The 13479-nt window shown below is 39.5% G+C and overlaps 1 protein-coding gene across 2 annotated transcripts in view; it reads right to left on the reverse strand.

Annotated features, from left to right (window-relative positions):
• The window catches only part of klhl5 (kelch-like family member 5), a 50719-nt gene extending 37246 nt beyond the window's left edge, over window positions 1–13473 (reverse strand). Inside the window, exons 1-2 of one of the 2 annotated variants that reach the window (XM_067497086.1) lie at window positions 13334–13473; window positions 11755–11818 (exon numbers count right to left, since the gene is read on the reverse strand). In XM_067497086.1, the coding sequence (XP_067353187.1) occupies window positions 11755–11810 (56 nt within the window). In that variant the 5' untranslated portion in view covers window positions 11811–11818; window positions 13334–13473. Of the gene's footprint in view, window positions 1–2244; window positions 2266–11754; window positions 11819–13333 lie in introns of those variants that run through there. The other variant, XM_067497087.1, reaches the window with a different exon arrangement.
• Window positions 13474–13479: the final 6 nt, after the last annotated feature.

The following is a 13479-nucleotide window of genomic DNA, read 5'->3' on the forward strand; positions in this document are numbered from 1 at the left end:
TTAAAATTGCTAAGGCATGAAGTGTGCAGCTGCACACAACAGGATATAATACACATGCTGAATTATTGATGGAAATGAAAACAACTCAATTTTTTCTTTTTACTCTCTTTCCTTATTAGTAATGGTCTGTCCTCTTTCGCTCTCCCTCCCGCTGTCTCCCTTCATCCATTTGGCAGTTTAACAGCCTCTCATAAAAGCAAAGCTGAACTCATCCATCTTTAGCTGAGTACATATACACACACACTGTAAACACTGTCTCCATTCTTAGGTATAAAGCAGGTGTGAATTTACTCTTGCACAATGCACTCAGGCCTCAGTGTGGTAGGTGGCAGGTTGAAGATAGCAAAGTGCTTCTTGCAGGGATATTCATGTCTCTGTCACTCCTCCCTTTCTCTCTCTCTCTTTCTTTATTTCTGCCTATCAAGCCAACCACATTTGTGTTATTTCCCCTTTTTCCTTTCCCCATACTGATGCAGTACACCCTCTTCCAAAATGAGCGAAGTGTTATCCCAGGGGAGAAAACAGAAAACTTGATGGAGGAAGATGGAAAGACAGAAAAAGATAGAGAGCATTTACGTTCAAATAAAGAACCGGCCTTAATGACTTACAATGCCCTGCAGCCACAAGTCAATCAAAGACCACTGCTCCTGAAAGCAGAAAAAGAATGAAAGAAGGCTGCTAGGTACGTATCGTCCCTTGATATTGTGATAAATTACTTGAGCTTTTAAAAGTTCACTGTCAAATGTGAAGAAAATTGAGGCATGCATTAAAGTAAAATAGAAATTAATATAATATTGATTAATATTAAGATCTTGGGGGGACAAAAACTGTGTTTATGTTGAGTTATTTTTTTTTTAATTAAGTGAAATAGCTACATTTAGAATAATTAATTTAATTTGAATATCAGAGGCTTTAGATTGTATCAGAATATCTACTTCAGGAAACTTCTCAGCTTAATGCAATTTTTTTTGGAACATTTATAGGTCCAAACTACAACATTGAAATGCCTTTTAAAGTTCTTCTGGCAAACTTACTAAGGCATTACATTACATCAGACAAGGATCAAGACAGGCATCATGTGCTGTATATTCTGCATCTGTCGAGTATTACCAATCTACTAAATGATGCCAGCATAGTAACGGTGCTAATGTTAGCAGTAAAACAAAGTATAGAAAGTCAAATTGTGTTTTGGTAAGGTTCGCAGCTGCACCAACCTAATATTCTAATAATAAATGAAAATATGACAAAGGTCACATTTTAATTAAACAGTTTGAGAAATTCATAAACACAGAAGTGGTTAACACAAAGATCCGCACAAATGCAGTCAAAGCTCACTAAAGATGCTTTTGTGTACAAATCTGCAGGCAATGTGCAATTCTTAAGGAAGGTATCTTTTTTACATGCTACATGCCTCATCATGTGGTCAAGGATAGTTTGTTGCTGCTTCTACAAAGGCTCAGTATCCACCGAGCCTTTTAAAGGCCATCTATGGGTTAGTTTCAGTTGCTATGTGCATGCGCTCCATAACCCTTTATTGTACATTTAATACATATAAAGTAGTACAAGGTGTAAATAAATAAATGAGAGTTGAAGATGATGAAACAAAACAAGCAGCTGAAAGATGTTACAAACCACTGCAGAATTGAGGGGAACTGGAGAGTTGGATCCATTAATATCAGACATCACATTGTGCATAGTACTCATTCATTAAAAAAACATTATAATAGAAAAACCAAAAGAATTTGTTCGGCTTTAGGTTAGGTTGAGATCGCTCTGTCACCACTTTAATCTTTGCATCTCGAATATGTCGATCTGGCAGTCAGATGAATTTTGTGGCCTTACATCTTATTCATGTGAATTCTGTGGAAGCTTGTACCATCTTTAACCATAATGGATACTTGCCTCAGCCCAAACCTTAACCTAGCATTTAGTTTGCCCCAGTGGAGACAGAAACTAATTAGTGCTAAAGGCAGTTCCAGTGAAAACAATTGAGGACAGCAGTTTTTCCCCAATTAGACAAGCCATATGCAAACAACTCCACCAATTTTTACAAAATGTGGTGCAAGCACACACCCTCACCCACCCACATGCACGCACACACACACACAAACATACACAAAACACACACACACATTCCTCCACATGTACATATGAAGACATTTTACAGTATTCTCTGGTCCAGTCTTCTCTCAATGAGACAGGAAGCCTGCAAGTGCTAGTGCAAGGTCACCTTACCCCACCTACCCCAATCATTGATCCATTAACCTGTAAGACAGCAGACAACAGACATGGAAAGACAGAGAAATTGAGTGAGAGAGTTTAAACGGGAGAATATAAAGGTGATCAGTGAATAATTATAATAGACAGAGACTAAGTATAATTCTGCCTACTTCTGTACCTGAAAGTGGCACACAGTAATCAGGTCAGACAGCTGATCCATTCTGAATCAGTTCTTCAGTTTGAGTCTTTGAAAGTGAGGCTTCTGTGCATTGTTTTTGCTAAGTCTAAGTACATTAAAAAACTAGACAAAGATGGAAGAAAAAAGTATAGCAGCAGGTATGAGGTGACTTTAGTGCTTGTTGTCCTTGGAAACAAAGCTGGTTTCTCATATTTAATTCCTCTGCGTAGATACTTTCCATTAAACACTCTCGTGTGTTGTGGGTATTTTCTTTCAAACATCTAAAGTAAATTACTAGTTAATTGCAGAATAAAAGAAACATGGCAGGATGAGACAGATTTGGAATATGAATGAGTGGATAGAGGCTGTGTTAACGATGAAAAGGAGAGGAGGAACAGGCAGGAGGCCTTGTTAGACACAGTGACTAAGCATTAATCAGAGTAGGTGGGATAATTACTAGAGTGGGGGCTATTTAGAGTACGCTGACACTGCAGCTTATCATCTCATAACTAGCCCTTAGTACTTCATATTTTAGAACAAGGGAATTTTTAGGATCCATCTGGTTCACTGGGAGAATAAGGGAATGAATGACAGAAGAGATCATTTAGAATGTGTGTGTGTGTGTGTGTGACTGTGTCAGAAGAGAGTCTGGAGATAGGAGATAAAATGTTAATCATACCTTAATTAGTTTGCCGTATGATTAGAATTATCTATGCCACAAACTACTGCATGTAAAACAAAACATGATTAACCAGCTTCCTCTGAGCCTTTTGTCAAAAGTAACCAACTAAATGAATAAGAAATATGACTGAGAAATCTACCGGCCAGCTTTGTCCCTACACATCTGCTTGGCCCTTTACTGCCAAACTAATAAATGGTGAAGCTATCCTAAAATAAAATTCCTGAAATAAATTTGGTCCCATGCGTGAGATGCTGTTTGTGTATCTAATCTTTCTTCTTGCCACTTTCTATTAGAAAATGGAATAATTGAGTAATTTTGGAGTAATTTTATTCACACTTTACAAACTGTGTCTAACATGACCAAGAAGGGCCATCTCCTAAAACTAGGAACAGAATGAGAGAGAGAAATGTCGTGTTCATCTTTTAGTAAGATTGTACTGTACTGTATATGTTTGAACAGCTCTATAAACAATGGCAATTAACAAAATTTTCATTTTGGTTCTTAGTCAAGAGTCACACAGATCATACATTATTTTTTTCAAACATACTGTATGATCTGTGAAGAAATCACAACCATTTTTATAGATAGTCCTATAAATTACGTGAATCTCAAGAGATATACATTTGCACACAAACCTAAATTACTGCGAAAAAAACCATCAACAGACAATTAAACTGTAGAAAATTCTGAATATCTAGAAGCCGCCTGGCAGTCAAGTCAGTAAATGAGCATAGGTTCTCAATTCTGGTCCTTAGGGACTCCTGACCTTCTTGTTTTCCAACTATCCATGCACTACCCACTGCTAATTGGCTGAGTACACCTGATCCAGGTAATCAGTAGTAATTAGCCTAGTTTTCAGGCATTTGCATTGCCACCTGAGATGTGTTTAGTGATTTCCTTTAGTTGAAAAATCAATTGACCACTGAGAACTCAGTAGGCGTGAAAACTACAATGTAATATTATCAGTTAGCTATCTTAGCATTTGGGGGTCCTTTTAATGCTCTTAGTACAGAGGTAATATCAGATATTTACAGGAAATTACACACAGGTCAAAACAGATCCACAATTAGACTTGCCCTATGGATTTCATCCCAAAGGCCAGGAGACTCCCGCTGCTATTTAGATGAAAAGTGTTTACTGAAAAAGATTGTTAGCAGGATGGACTCAGAAAGCAAAATGTAAAAATTTTAACCCCATGAAGGCAATTTCAGTCATCAGTTAATATTATTTTTTTTACCAAGTGGTGAAAAACATGATAGAGACTAATATTCTACTCTGTCTATGGACATAAAGTTTTGCTGTCTCTTTGACGATGCCATACTATTATTTATTCCTCTTTATTTATATATTTATGTGGTATTGTTGTGTCTTAATGTTGGACTTTAAACTTGATCAAAACAGGCAAATGGTCTGTTTTCAGGTGTTTGTTGTATCCTTTGGATGAGTCAGGCCTCATGTGAGTCAAACATCAAGTCTGATGAACACAGACAAGTGCAAAACAGAGCACAGAATGGAAATAAAGGGTCTGTTTTTGTATCTCATCTTTGATAAGAAATGAAAATTTTAAAGATATCACTCTTAAGGGACAATAAAGACTTTTAGAATTACTCATTCGAAGGGAGATTGGTCTTAACAACAAAAGTGGGTATATATTGTGTCCATTCATCATGCATTTTACTGAGCTTTTATGTTAATGTATTTTTATTGTTTTTATTGTGCATTTTTACTGTGCATTTTTTTTGCAACAGCGCCTGCAAGCTTGCTTTCCCTTTCAGGACAATAAAAGTTGATGGTCTGAGTTGCAACCAATAAAGACCTTCAAATTGTTAACGTTAACTTATATCAACATAAACAGGATTTTGAGAACCTCAAAATGCAAAACTGAGACTTTAGTTTAGAAAGCAACATTTATCCCCACCAACCACCCTGTGTACAGAAACTGAATCCTTTGTTCAATGAAGGCACGCTTGAAAAAAGGTGCAATCGGAGGACATTGATTTTTCCTCATGTTAAAAAGCTTTTATTGACATAACATTTTCTCACAAGAAAAAGGTTACAGCAGAGGAGAGAAGAGAGGGAGGCATAAGGTGAAACATAAAAGGATACAAAAGACATGCAGCACCAAGATGGCACTGTGCATCCTTTAAATTCACAGCACTTTAGCTCACTTTAGTTTTTCTGTGTGTGTGTCTGTGCGTGCATGCATGCGGGTGTGTTCATGTTTTTGAAATTGCACACACAAATAAACTTAAGAAAAAATGTGGCTAACCCTAGAAACCTTGAAATTCTGAATGAGGCAGTAAGACAGGCTAAAAAACTGTTTCAAAAAAAGCATTGTGCACACACTGTGTTCATTGTAAAGCCCTGTGATACAGCAGATTAGAGCCACAACGAAGATATGTCTGGAAACTGTCAACACCTTTAAAGGTTAGCACATAATGATAATCTCTTTGTGAAATATCGTAATTTCTCCATAAAGAGTCATAAACCTTCACAGTGGATTTGTCTCTGGAGAGCCAGACGACGCCATAGTGCTGACACAGCACTAAATCACCGTGCTCTCCCACATCCTCCTCCTCCTGCTCTGTTTTAACGGAAAAAACATGCTCACCACCCGAACATCATTTGCCACTTATCTCCCTGATTTGTCTCTTCTTTAAATTATTTGTCATTCAACAAGGCGATCTCATCATTTTTACATAGCTTAAACCCATTAAATAAACGATTGATGAGGAAACCAGCAGTTCCATTTAAATGTGCATAAATTCAAAATAAGAGCACAGGAGATAATTAATTTGCACCAACATTTTTTGAAAAAACTTATAAACACAATGCAACAATTATTACCATATTAGTAGATGTGTTCTTTTTTTTTTTTTGCAAAGTTGCTTAATTACTCATCATAGCTGAGCAACACTAACATTTGGAGTTGTCCAAAAAAATATGTTTTAAGTTGCCAACTGCTCCCCACTACTGCTGTTGCTGCCGTGCATTATGTCTGTTTGCTGTTTGGTGCCAAGTTGATAGTTGTAGGTCATATTTTGGAGATTTTCCACTAAGAACAACTGTGTCCCTTGAATTAAAAGGACAATGAGCACAGGGAGAGTGAACCAAAAGAGTACAGTCTCGAGCTAAGCAACTACAACAGTGAGTAGAAACCTTCTATAAAGCTTTGTAAACCTGACCTGGAGCTCATTTTCATGGAAAACCTGATAAAGTGGAGAAACAAGAAGACAATCACTATCCATAGGGCACAGGAGTCACTAATTGGTCTCTTCTTCTTCTTCTTTTCCTTTCGGCTGTTCCCTTTCAGGGGTCGCCACAGCGAATCATGTGCCTCCATCTAACCCTGTCCTCTGCATCCTCTTCTCTCACACCAACTAACTTCATGTCCTCTCTCACTACATCCATAAATCTCCTCTTTGGTCTTCCTCTAGACCTCCTGCCTGGCAGCTCCAACCTCAGCATCCTTTTACCAATATATTCACCATCTCTCCTCTGAACATGTGCAAACCACCTCAATCTGGCCTCTCTGACTTTATCTCCAAAACATCTAACATGAGCTGTCCCTCTGATGTACTCATTCCTGATCCTGTCCATCCTCGTCACTCTCAAAGAAAACCTCAACATCTTAAGCTCTGCTACATCCAGCTCTGCCTCCTGTCTTTTCTTCAGTGCCACTGTCTCTAAGCCGAAAAACTTCGCTGGTCTCACCACCGTCTTGAACACCTTTCCTTTCATTCTCGCTGATGCTTTTATCACACAACACACCTGACACTTTTCTCCACCCGTTCCAACCTGCCTGCACTCGCCTCTTCACCTCTTTTCCACACTCACCATTGCTCTGAACCGTTGACCCTAAGTACTGAAAGTCCTGCACCTTCTTCACCTCTGCTCCCTGTAACCTCACTATTCCACCTGGGTCCCTCTCATTCACACACATGTATTCTGTCTTGCTGCGGCTAAGGTCCATTCTTCTGTTTTCCAGAGCAGACCTCCACCTCTCTAGATTTTCCTCCACCTGCTCTCTGCTCTCACTACAAATCACAATGTCATCTGCAAACATCATAGTCCATGGAGATTCCTGTTTAACCTCATCTGTCAGTCTGTCCATCACCAGAGCAAACAAGAAGGGGCTCAGAGCCGATCCTTGATGCAGACCCACCTCCACCTTGAACTCCTCTGTCACACCTACAGCACACCTCACCACTGTCTTACAGCTCTCATACATGTCCTGCACCACTCTAACATACTTCTCTGCCACTCCAGACGTCCTCATACAATACCACAGCTCCTCTCTTGGCACCCTGTCATACGCTTTTTCTAAATCTACGAAGACACAATGCAACTCCCTATGACCCTCTCTGTACTTCTCCATCAGCATCCTCAAAGCAAATACTGCATCCGTTGTACTCTTTCTAGGCATGAAACCATATTGCTGCTCACAAATGCTCACCTCTGCCCTTAGCCTAGCTTCCACTACTCTTTCCCACAACTTCATTGTGTGGCTCATCAGCTTTATTCCTCTGTAGTTGCTACAGCTCTGCACATCTCCCTTGTTCTTAAAAATTGTTACCAGTACACTTCTCCTCCAGTCCTCAGGCATCCTCTCACTCTCCAAGATCTTGTTAAAAAAACTAGTCAGAAACTACTCCTAAAACTCCTAGACACTTCCATACCTCCACAGGTATGTCATCAGGACCAACTGCCTTTCCACTCTTCATCCTCTTCAACGCCCTCCTCACTTCACTCTTATTAATCTTTGCTACTTCCTGCTCCACACCAGTCACCTCTTCTACTCTTCGGTCCCTTTCATTTTCCTCGTTCATCAACTCTTCAAAGTACTCCTTCCATCTTCCCATCACACTCCTGCTGCACATCCTTCCCATCTCTAGCTCTTTGTCTGGCCAACCTGTACAAATCCACCTCTCCTTCTTTAGTGTCCAACCTAGTATACAAGTCCTCATATGCTCTTTGTTTGGCCTTTGCCACCTCTACCTTCACCTTACGCTGTATCTCCCTGTACTCCTGTTTACTCTCTTCAGTCCTCTCAGTGTCCCACTTCTTCTTAGCTAACCTCTTTCTCTGTATACACTCCTGAACTTCCTCGTTCCACCACCAAGTCTCCTTGTCCGCTTTCCTCTTTCCAGATGACACACCGAGTACCCTCCTACCTGTCTCCCTGATCAAATTAGCTGTAGTAGTCCAGTCATCTGGAAGCACCTCCAAACCACCCAGATTCTGTCTCAGCTCCTCCCTGAAAACTACACAAAATTCTTCCTTTTTCAACTTCCACCACTTCGTCCTCTGCTTTGCCTTAGTCCTCTTCATCTTCCTCACCACTAGCATCATTTTACACACCACCATCCTGTGTTGTCTGGCTACACTCTCCCCTACCAATGCTTTACAGTCACTGATCTCTTTCAGATTACAGCGTCTACACAAGATGTAGTCTACCTGAGTGCTTCTACCTCCGCTCTTGTATGTCACCCTATGTTCCTGCCTCTTCTGAAAGAAAGTGTTTACTACAGCCATTTCCATCCTCTTTGCAAAGTCAACCACCATCTGACCTTCTGCATTCTTGTCCTGAACACCATACCTGCCCATAACAGTCTCATCACCTCTGTTCCCTTCACCTACATGCCCGTTGAAATCTGCACCAATGACCACTCTCTCACCTCTGGGGATGCTCTGCATCACTTCATCTAACTCACTCCAGAATTTCTCCGTCTCTTCTAACTCACATCCTACCTAAGGGGCATAACCACTCACAACATTGAACATCACCCCTTCAACTTCCATCTTCAGACTCATCAACCTGTCTGATACTCTTTTCACCTCTAGAACATTCCTCACAAAATCCTTTTTCAGTATAACTCCTACTCCATTTCTCTTCCTATCTGACCCATGGTAGAACAACTTGAACCCTGCTCCTAAACTTCTAGCCTTGCTACCTTTCCACCTGGTCTCCTGGACACACAACATGTCCACCTTCCTTCTCTGCATCATGTCGATCAACTCTCTAGCCTTCCCTGTCATAGTACCAACATTCAAAGTCCCTACTGTCAGTCCTAGATTCTTAGCTTTCCTCTTCTCTCTCTGCCTACGAACACACCTTCCTCCTCATCATCTTCGTCTTTGACCAACAGTAGTCCAATTTCCACCGGTACCCTGTAGGTCAACAGCACCGGTGGCTGTCGTTGTTAACCCGGGCCCCGACCGATCCAGTACGGAAGTCTTTGTCACGATTCGCATGTTTGATTTGGCATGTGTTTTACGTCGGATGCCCTTCCTGCCACAACCCTCTGCATTTATCCAGACTTGGGACTGGCACAAGAAGACACTGGCTTGTGCCACCTTGCGGTTGCATTAGGGGTCACTAATTGGTCTGGGGAACAATAAAAAGGATGGGAATCACATGCTTCAGCCTTTACCATCAGCAGATGATCACCTATAATTACATATGGGAAATTTTGGACACCAAACACCAAATAAGGGTTGTTTTTACCAATGCAGTCTTCCAGAGTCTCAGAGAATCAATGCCCAGATGCACTAAACCTATCTGGTGAAACATGGTGGCCGAACTCCTGTCTAGGACAGGGAGGGACAGAAAACTGGGGCAAGAAATACATAAGAGGCAGGAATGTGGTATGATTGGGCACACTGATGCTGATGGTAATGTCATCAGTTTTACAAAGTGATGTTACTGGATAAAAAGTCTGCTTATTGCAATTCTTTCTGTGGGAGACTTCAATGTCTGAACTGAATATATTCCAGTCCAAACCACGAATAGCAACCTCATTGCGGTGCTTTGGGTGCCACAAATACACAAAATCTCACAGTAATCCATCAGACAGTTGAGATATTTTAGTTTGGAACAAAGTATGACGACAGACAGATGACCATTGCAATCCCCAGAGACTCTGCTTGGATGCTGGCTAAAATGTTGGCACAATATGAATATGTGGACAAAAAGGGATCTGGCGTGGTATTTTTCATGTCTCATGTTAAATTGTATTCAGATGTACTGGCTCATTCAAAATCTAAAACGCAACTTGAACTACGCCTGTTATAGATTAGATTAAAAAAAGACTTTCCAGTGGTGAAATGTTTCTTTTCAGCGACAGGTCCCAGCATATGTGGAAAACAACAAAACAATGATAATACATGAATAACACATATTCTGAGAGGACACAGGAGCTTATAGCTACTAAACCAAACAAATGCAGTCAATAAATTAATCAATTAAAGGTTGGCCATACGTGATGGACCTGAAATGAAAAGGTTTTATAGCTGTGGGCAAAAAAGACTCTTTAATTGTTTCCCTGGGACACGTAGGTGTTTATTACCCATCAATCAAAGACACACAAATCACCAGATGAACCTTCAAACCGAAGAACAGCTTACACTCTCCTCTTTGTTCTTCTGTAACGAATCAGGAATCAAACCAACTATTAGCAAAAATTTGATACGTTTTGGGACAAAAATCATACAAAACTGTCTCACCTCCTTTCTCCTGCTTTTTCAAACACTCAGAAAAACAAAAGAAAGGATGAAAGGAGATGAAAGAGATTTTTTTAGCACTGTGTCTCTTGATCCCTATCTGAGCCTACATGTATGTAAGAACAGCACTCTGCCCATTTAAAACCAAACCTGGAATTAAGTTCAGAAATCACAGCAACGACACAAGATCAAAAATACAGTACAACATCTAATGCCTGAAAGGCAACCTGTTGTAAGACTGTGAGGTGTACCCTATTCTTAAAACTGTCCACATTACCTTCTGCAGCAATGCAGAGCTCCAGAAAAAGCCCATAGACCATTTCTCCTTCAGTCAGAGGTGGCACTCCATTGTCAGTGTGTCTGAGAGCATGTTTGGTTAATGGTCATCAAATTACTGGTTGTTCAATTTGCTGATAAGGACACCTGTCACCTCCCTCACAATGAAAAAAAAACCCACACATGTCACCCAGCACAGTTTGCACAGCCCTGTTGACTGCAAACTGCAGTCTTAAAAGTGACAGATGAACACAGATATTCCAGATTATGCTGCAATACCCATTACCACTTAACAAATCATCTGTTGGATTGAGTCAAATGATTAAAGTGGCCATTAAAGGAAGGCCAAACTCTAAAATGGATATTTGGAGTAAAAAAGACAAGAGATCCAGTTCTGCTGTTAGTCTTTGGAGGCGGAAGATTTTATTACAGCCCAGAAAGTTTTGAAATGAACAAATGCAATACTATTTTCAATGCCTCTTTAGGAAAGTTGTAAAGTTTATCCTGAGGCTGTCCAGAGTAAAGGTCTTGGGCTCATTAAAATCTAAAGATTTCTCCTGGGAGCTTTAAATTATTGGCAATCTGCTACAGGCTGTGCAGTGTGTAGAGGTAGTAGTAGTAGTGGTGGGAATTTCAATGGACAGCCAATTGGCATGGCCATATTTAGCCCCCGCTGCTGGAAAAGCAGACAGGAGTATGTTGAATCCTGAGAGTTTTAACACTTTGCTTTCCTCTCAGGCCCAGTTCTCCATAGATAACTTTAGCCTGGCCCAAAATGTACATCCTGCACCTTCCCAGTCAAACTCAACTGTGATTCATCAGATGACCTCCTGCTAATGTCAGTGTGTTATTTCAGCACAGCTTGATGCCACAAACACAACAAGGTTGTCCTTACCTGTGGTTTCCTAACCAGGTGTCAAGGAGACTAGAGGAACTTGGCGGAGTCTTCATATGGTTCCCTAAAAAAATATGGAACATTCAGTTTTATACAACCAGTAAAGAGTATTTTCGAACCCCCTCTCACACTCAACTTGTACTATCTGTGTGGAGAAGTGCAGCTATAGTATAGTATAGTATACAGTATAGTATAGAGATACAGTACTGACCATAACATATATACAAAAGGGTAAATATATATATATATATATATATATATATATATATATATATATATATATATATATATATATATATGCATATGCTATGAGGGTTTCATCACACAGACAACCATTCACACTCACATTCACCAAGTTTTCATCTTTAATTGAATTACACTTTATGTTAATTTACACACATTTGCCTGTAAACACATTTCTCTTTTTTCTTTTTTTTGCCTTCAGATGATTTTGTTGTCTTTTATTAAAATTCATACTTTTTATCATTTGCCAAATTTTTGTAACTGTTAACAATTCTTTGTACTATTTTGGGATTAATTAATTTGTAGTATGGCACTGTCTCCAGTCTTGACTTATTTTAATTATTTTAATTGCAATCATTGTTTTAATAATAGGTATATTATCAAAACATGAAAGCCCTATAAATTACAAAAATACAGATGAGAATGCTATGATATGGATAATATATTAGGGCCCTCTGTATTTGTTTTAAGGCCCGAATGTAGATCCAGGAGATAGCATAACACCTGCTTGATGACACTTCATCAAGCCAGCACATCTGCACAGTCACACAAACACTACTACAGGTAGGTTGGCATTAAAAATATTTCAGTCATTCATTTAAAATATTTTCAAATGCAAAAAAAAAGGCAAAAAAAATGAATTATTTTTAGTTTTGGCTGCAGCCATCCTGATCTATAAGCTGCTGACGGAGTCCTGTGAGAGGCAAGTCACTGCAGAGTGGAGATAAGGCTCCACCTGCCAGCCATGCTCATCACTGTTTGTGTGTTTCAGTTTTTGAATGTGTCTGTGGGTATGTGTGTGTGTATCTCCATCATGAGTCTGCCAAGATAAGTGGCTCTCAGAAACCCGACAGTACAATCTAAGTCTTCCTGACAGCCAACAGAGATCAAGTCTGAGAATACAAAGGAAAAATACTTATTCTTGTGAGAATAAAGAAGATTATCAACAGAAAGGTCATTTCCTCTCTACTGACCGATCTTTACTGCATGGTCATGTTAATTAAAGACATTGGTAACCGACTTCTTTGGGAAAAACAATTCACCTTAAAATTATGAGAAACATACTCATAATTATGACTCCGTTTTTAATAATAATATGAATTCTGATCATAATAAGTCATAATTATTAGCTTCACACAAATATATTTCATATATAATCTGATGTACAGTAATCCACATGAATACAACTCACAATCACCTGCTGGTGTGTTGTTGTTTTAACAGGACTAAATTTTATAAACAAGTTTAAATACATTTGTTCATTTTGGCATTGATGCAACCTGCATTTACACAGGATCTGTCACAGAAACACCCAAAAGCACTAATTTGTACTTACATTCTGTTGATAGTAACTGCTTGTTTCAGTAACTCACTAGTTCTTGGTCTTTCTGAGAAATTGGCAGGAAGTGTAATAGGAAGTGAAGTCTTGAACTGCTTCGTACTGTGTACGTGTGTGTCTTCATCGCCACTTGTTTCTACATG

The sequence above is a fragment of the Channa argus genome, chromosome 3 (genome assembly GCF_033026475.1).
Source record: "Channa argus isolate prfri chromosome 3, Channa argus male v1.0, whole genome shotgun sequence".
NCBI classification, from domain to species: domain Eukaryota; kingdom Metazoa; phylum Chordata; class Actinopteri; order Anabantiformes; family Channidae; genus Channa; species Channa argus.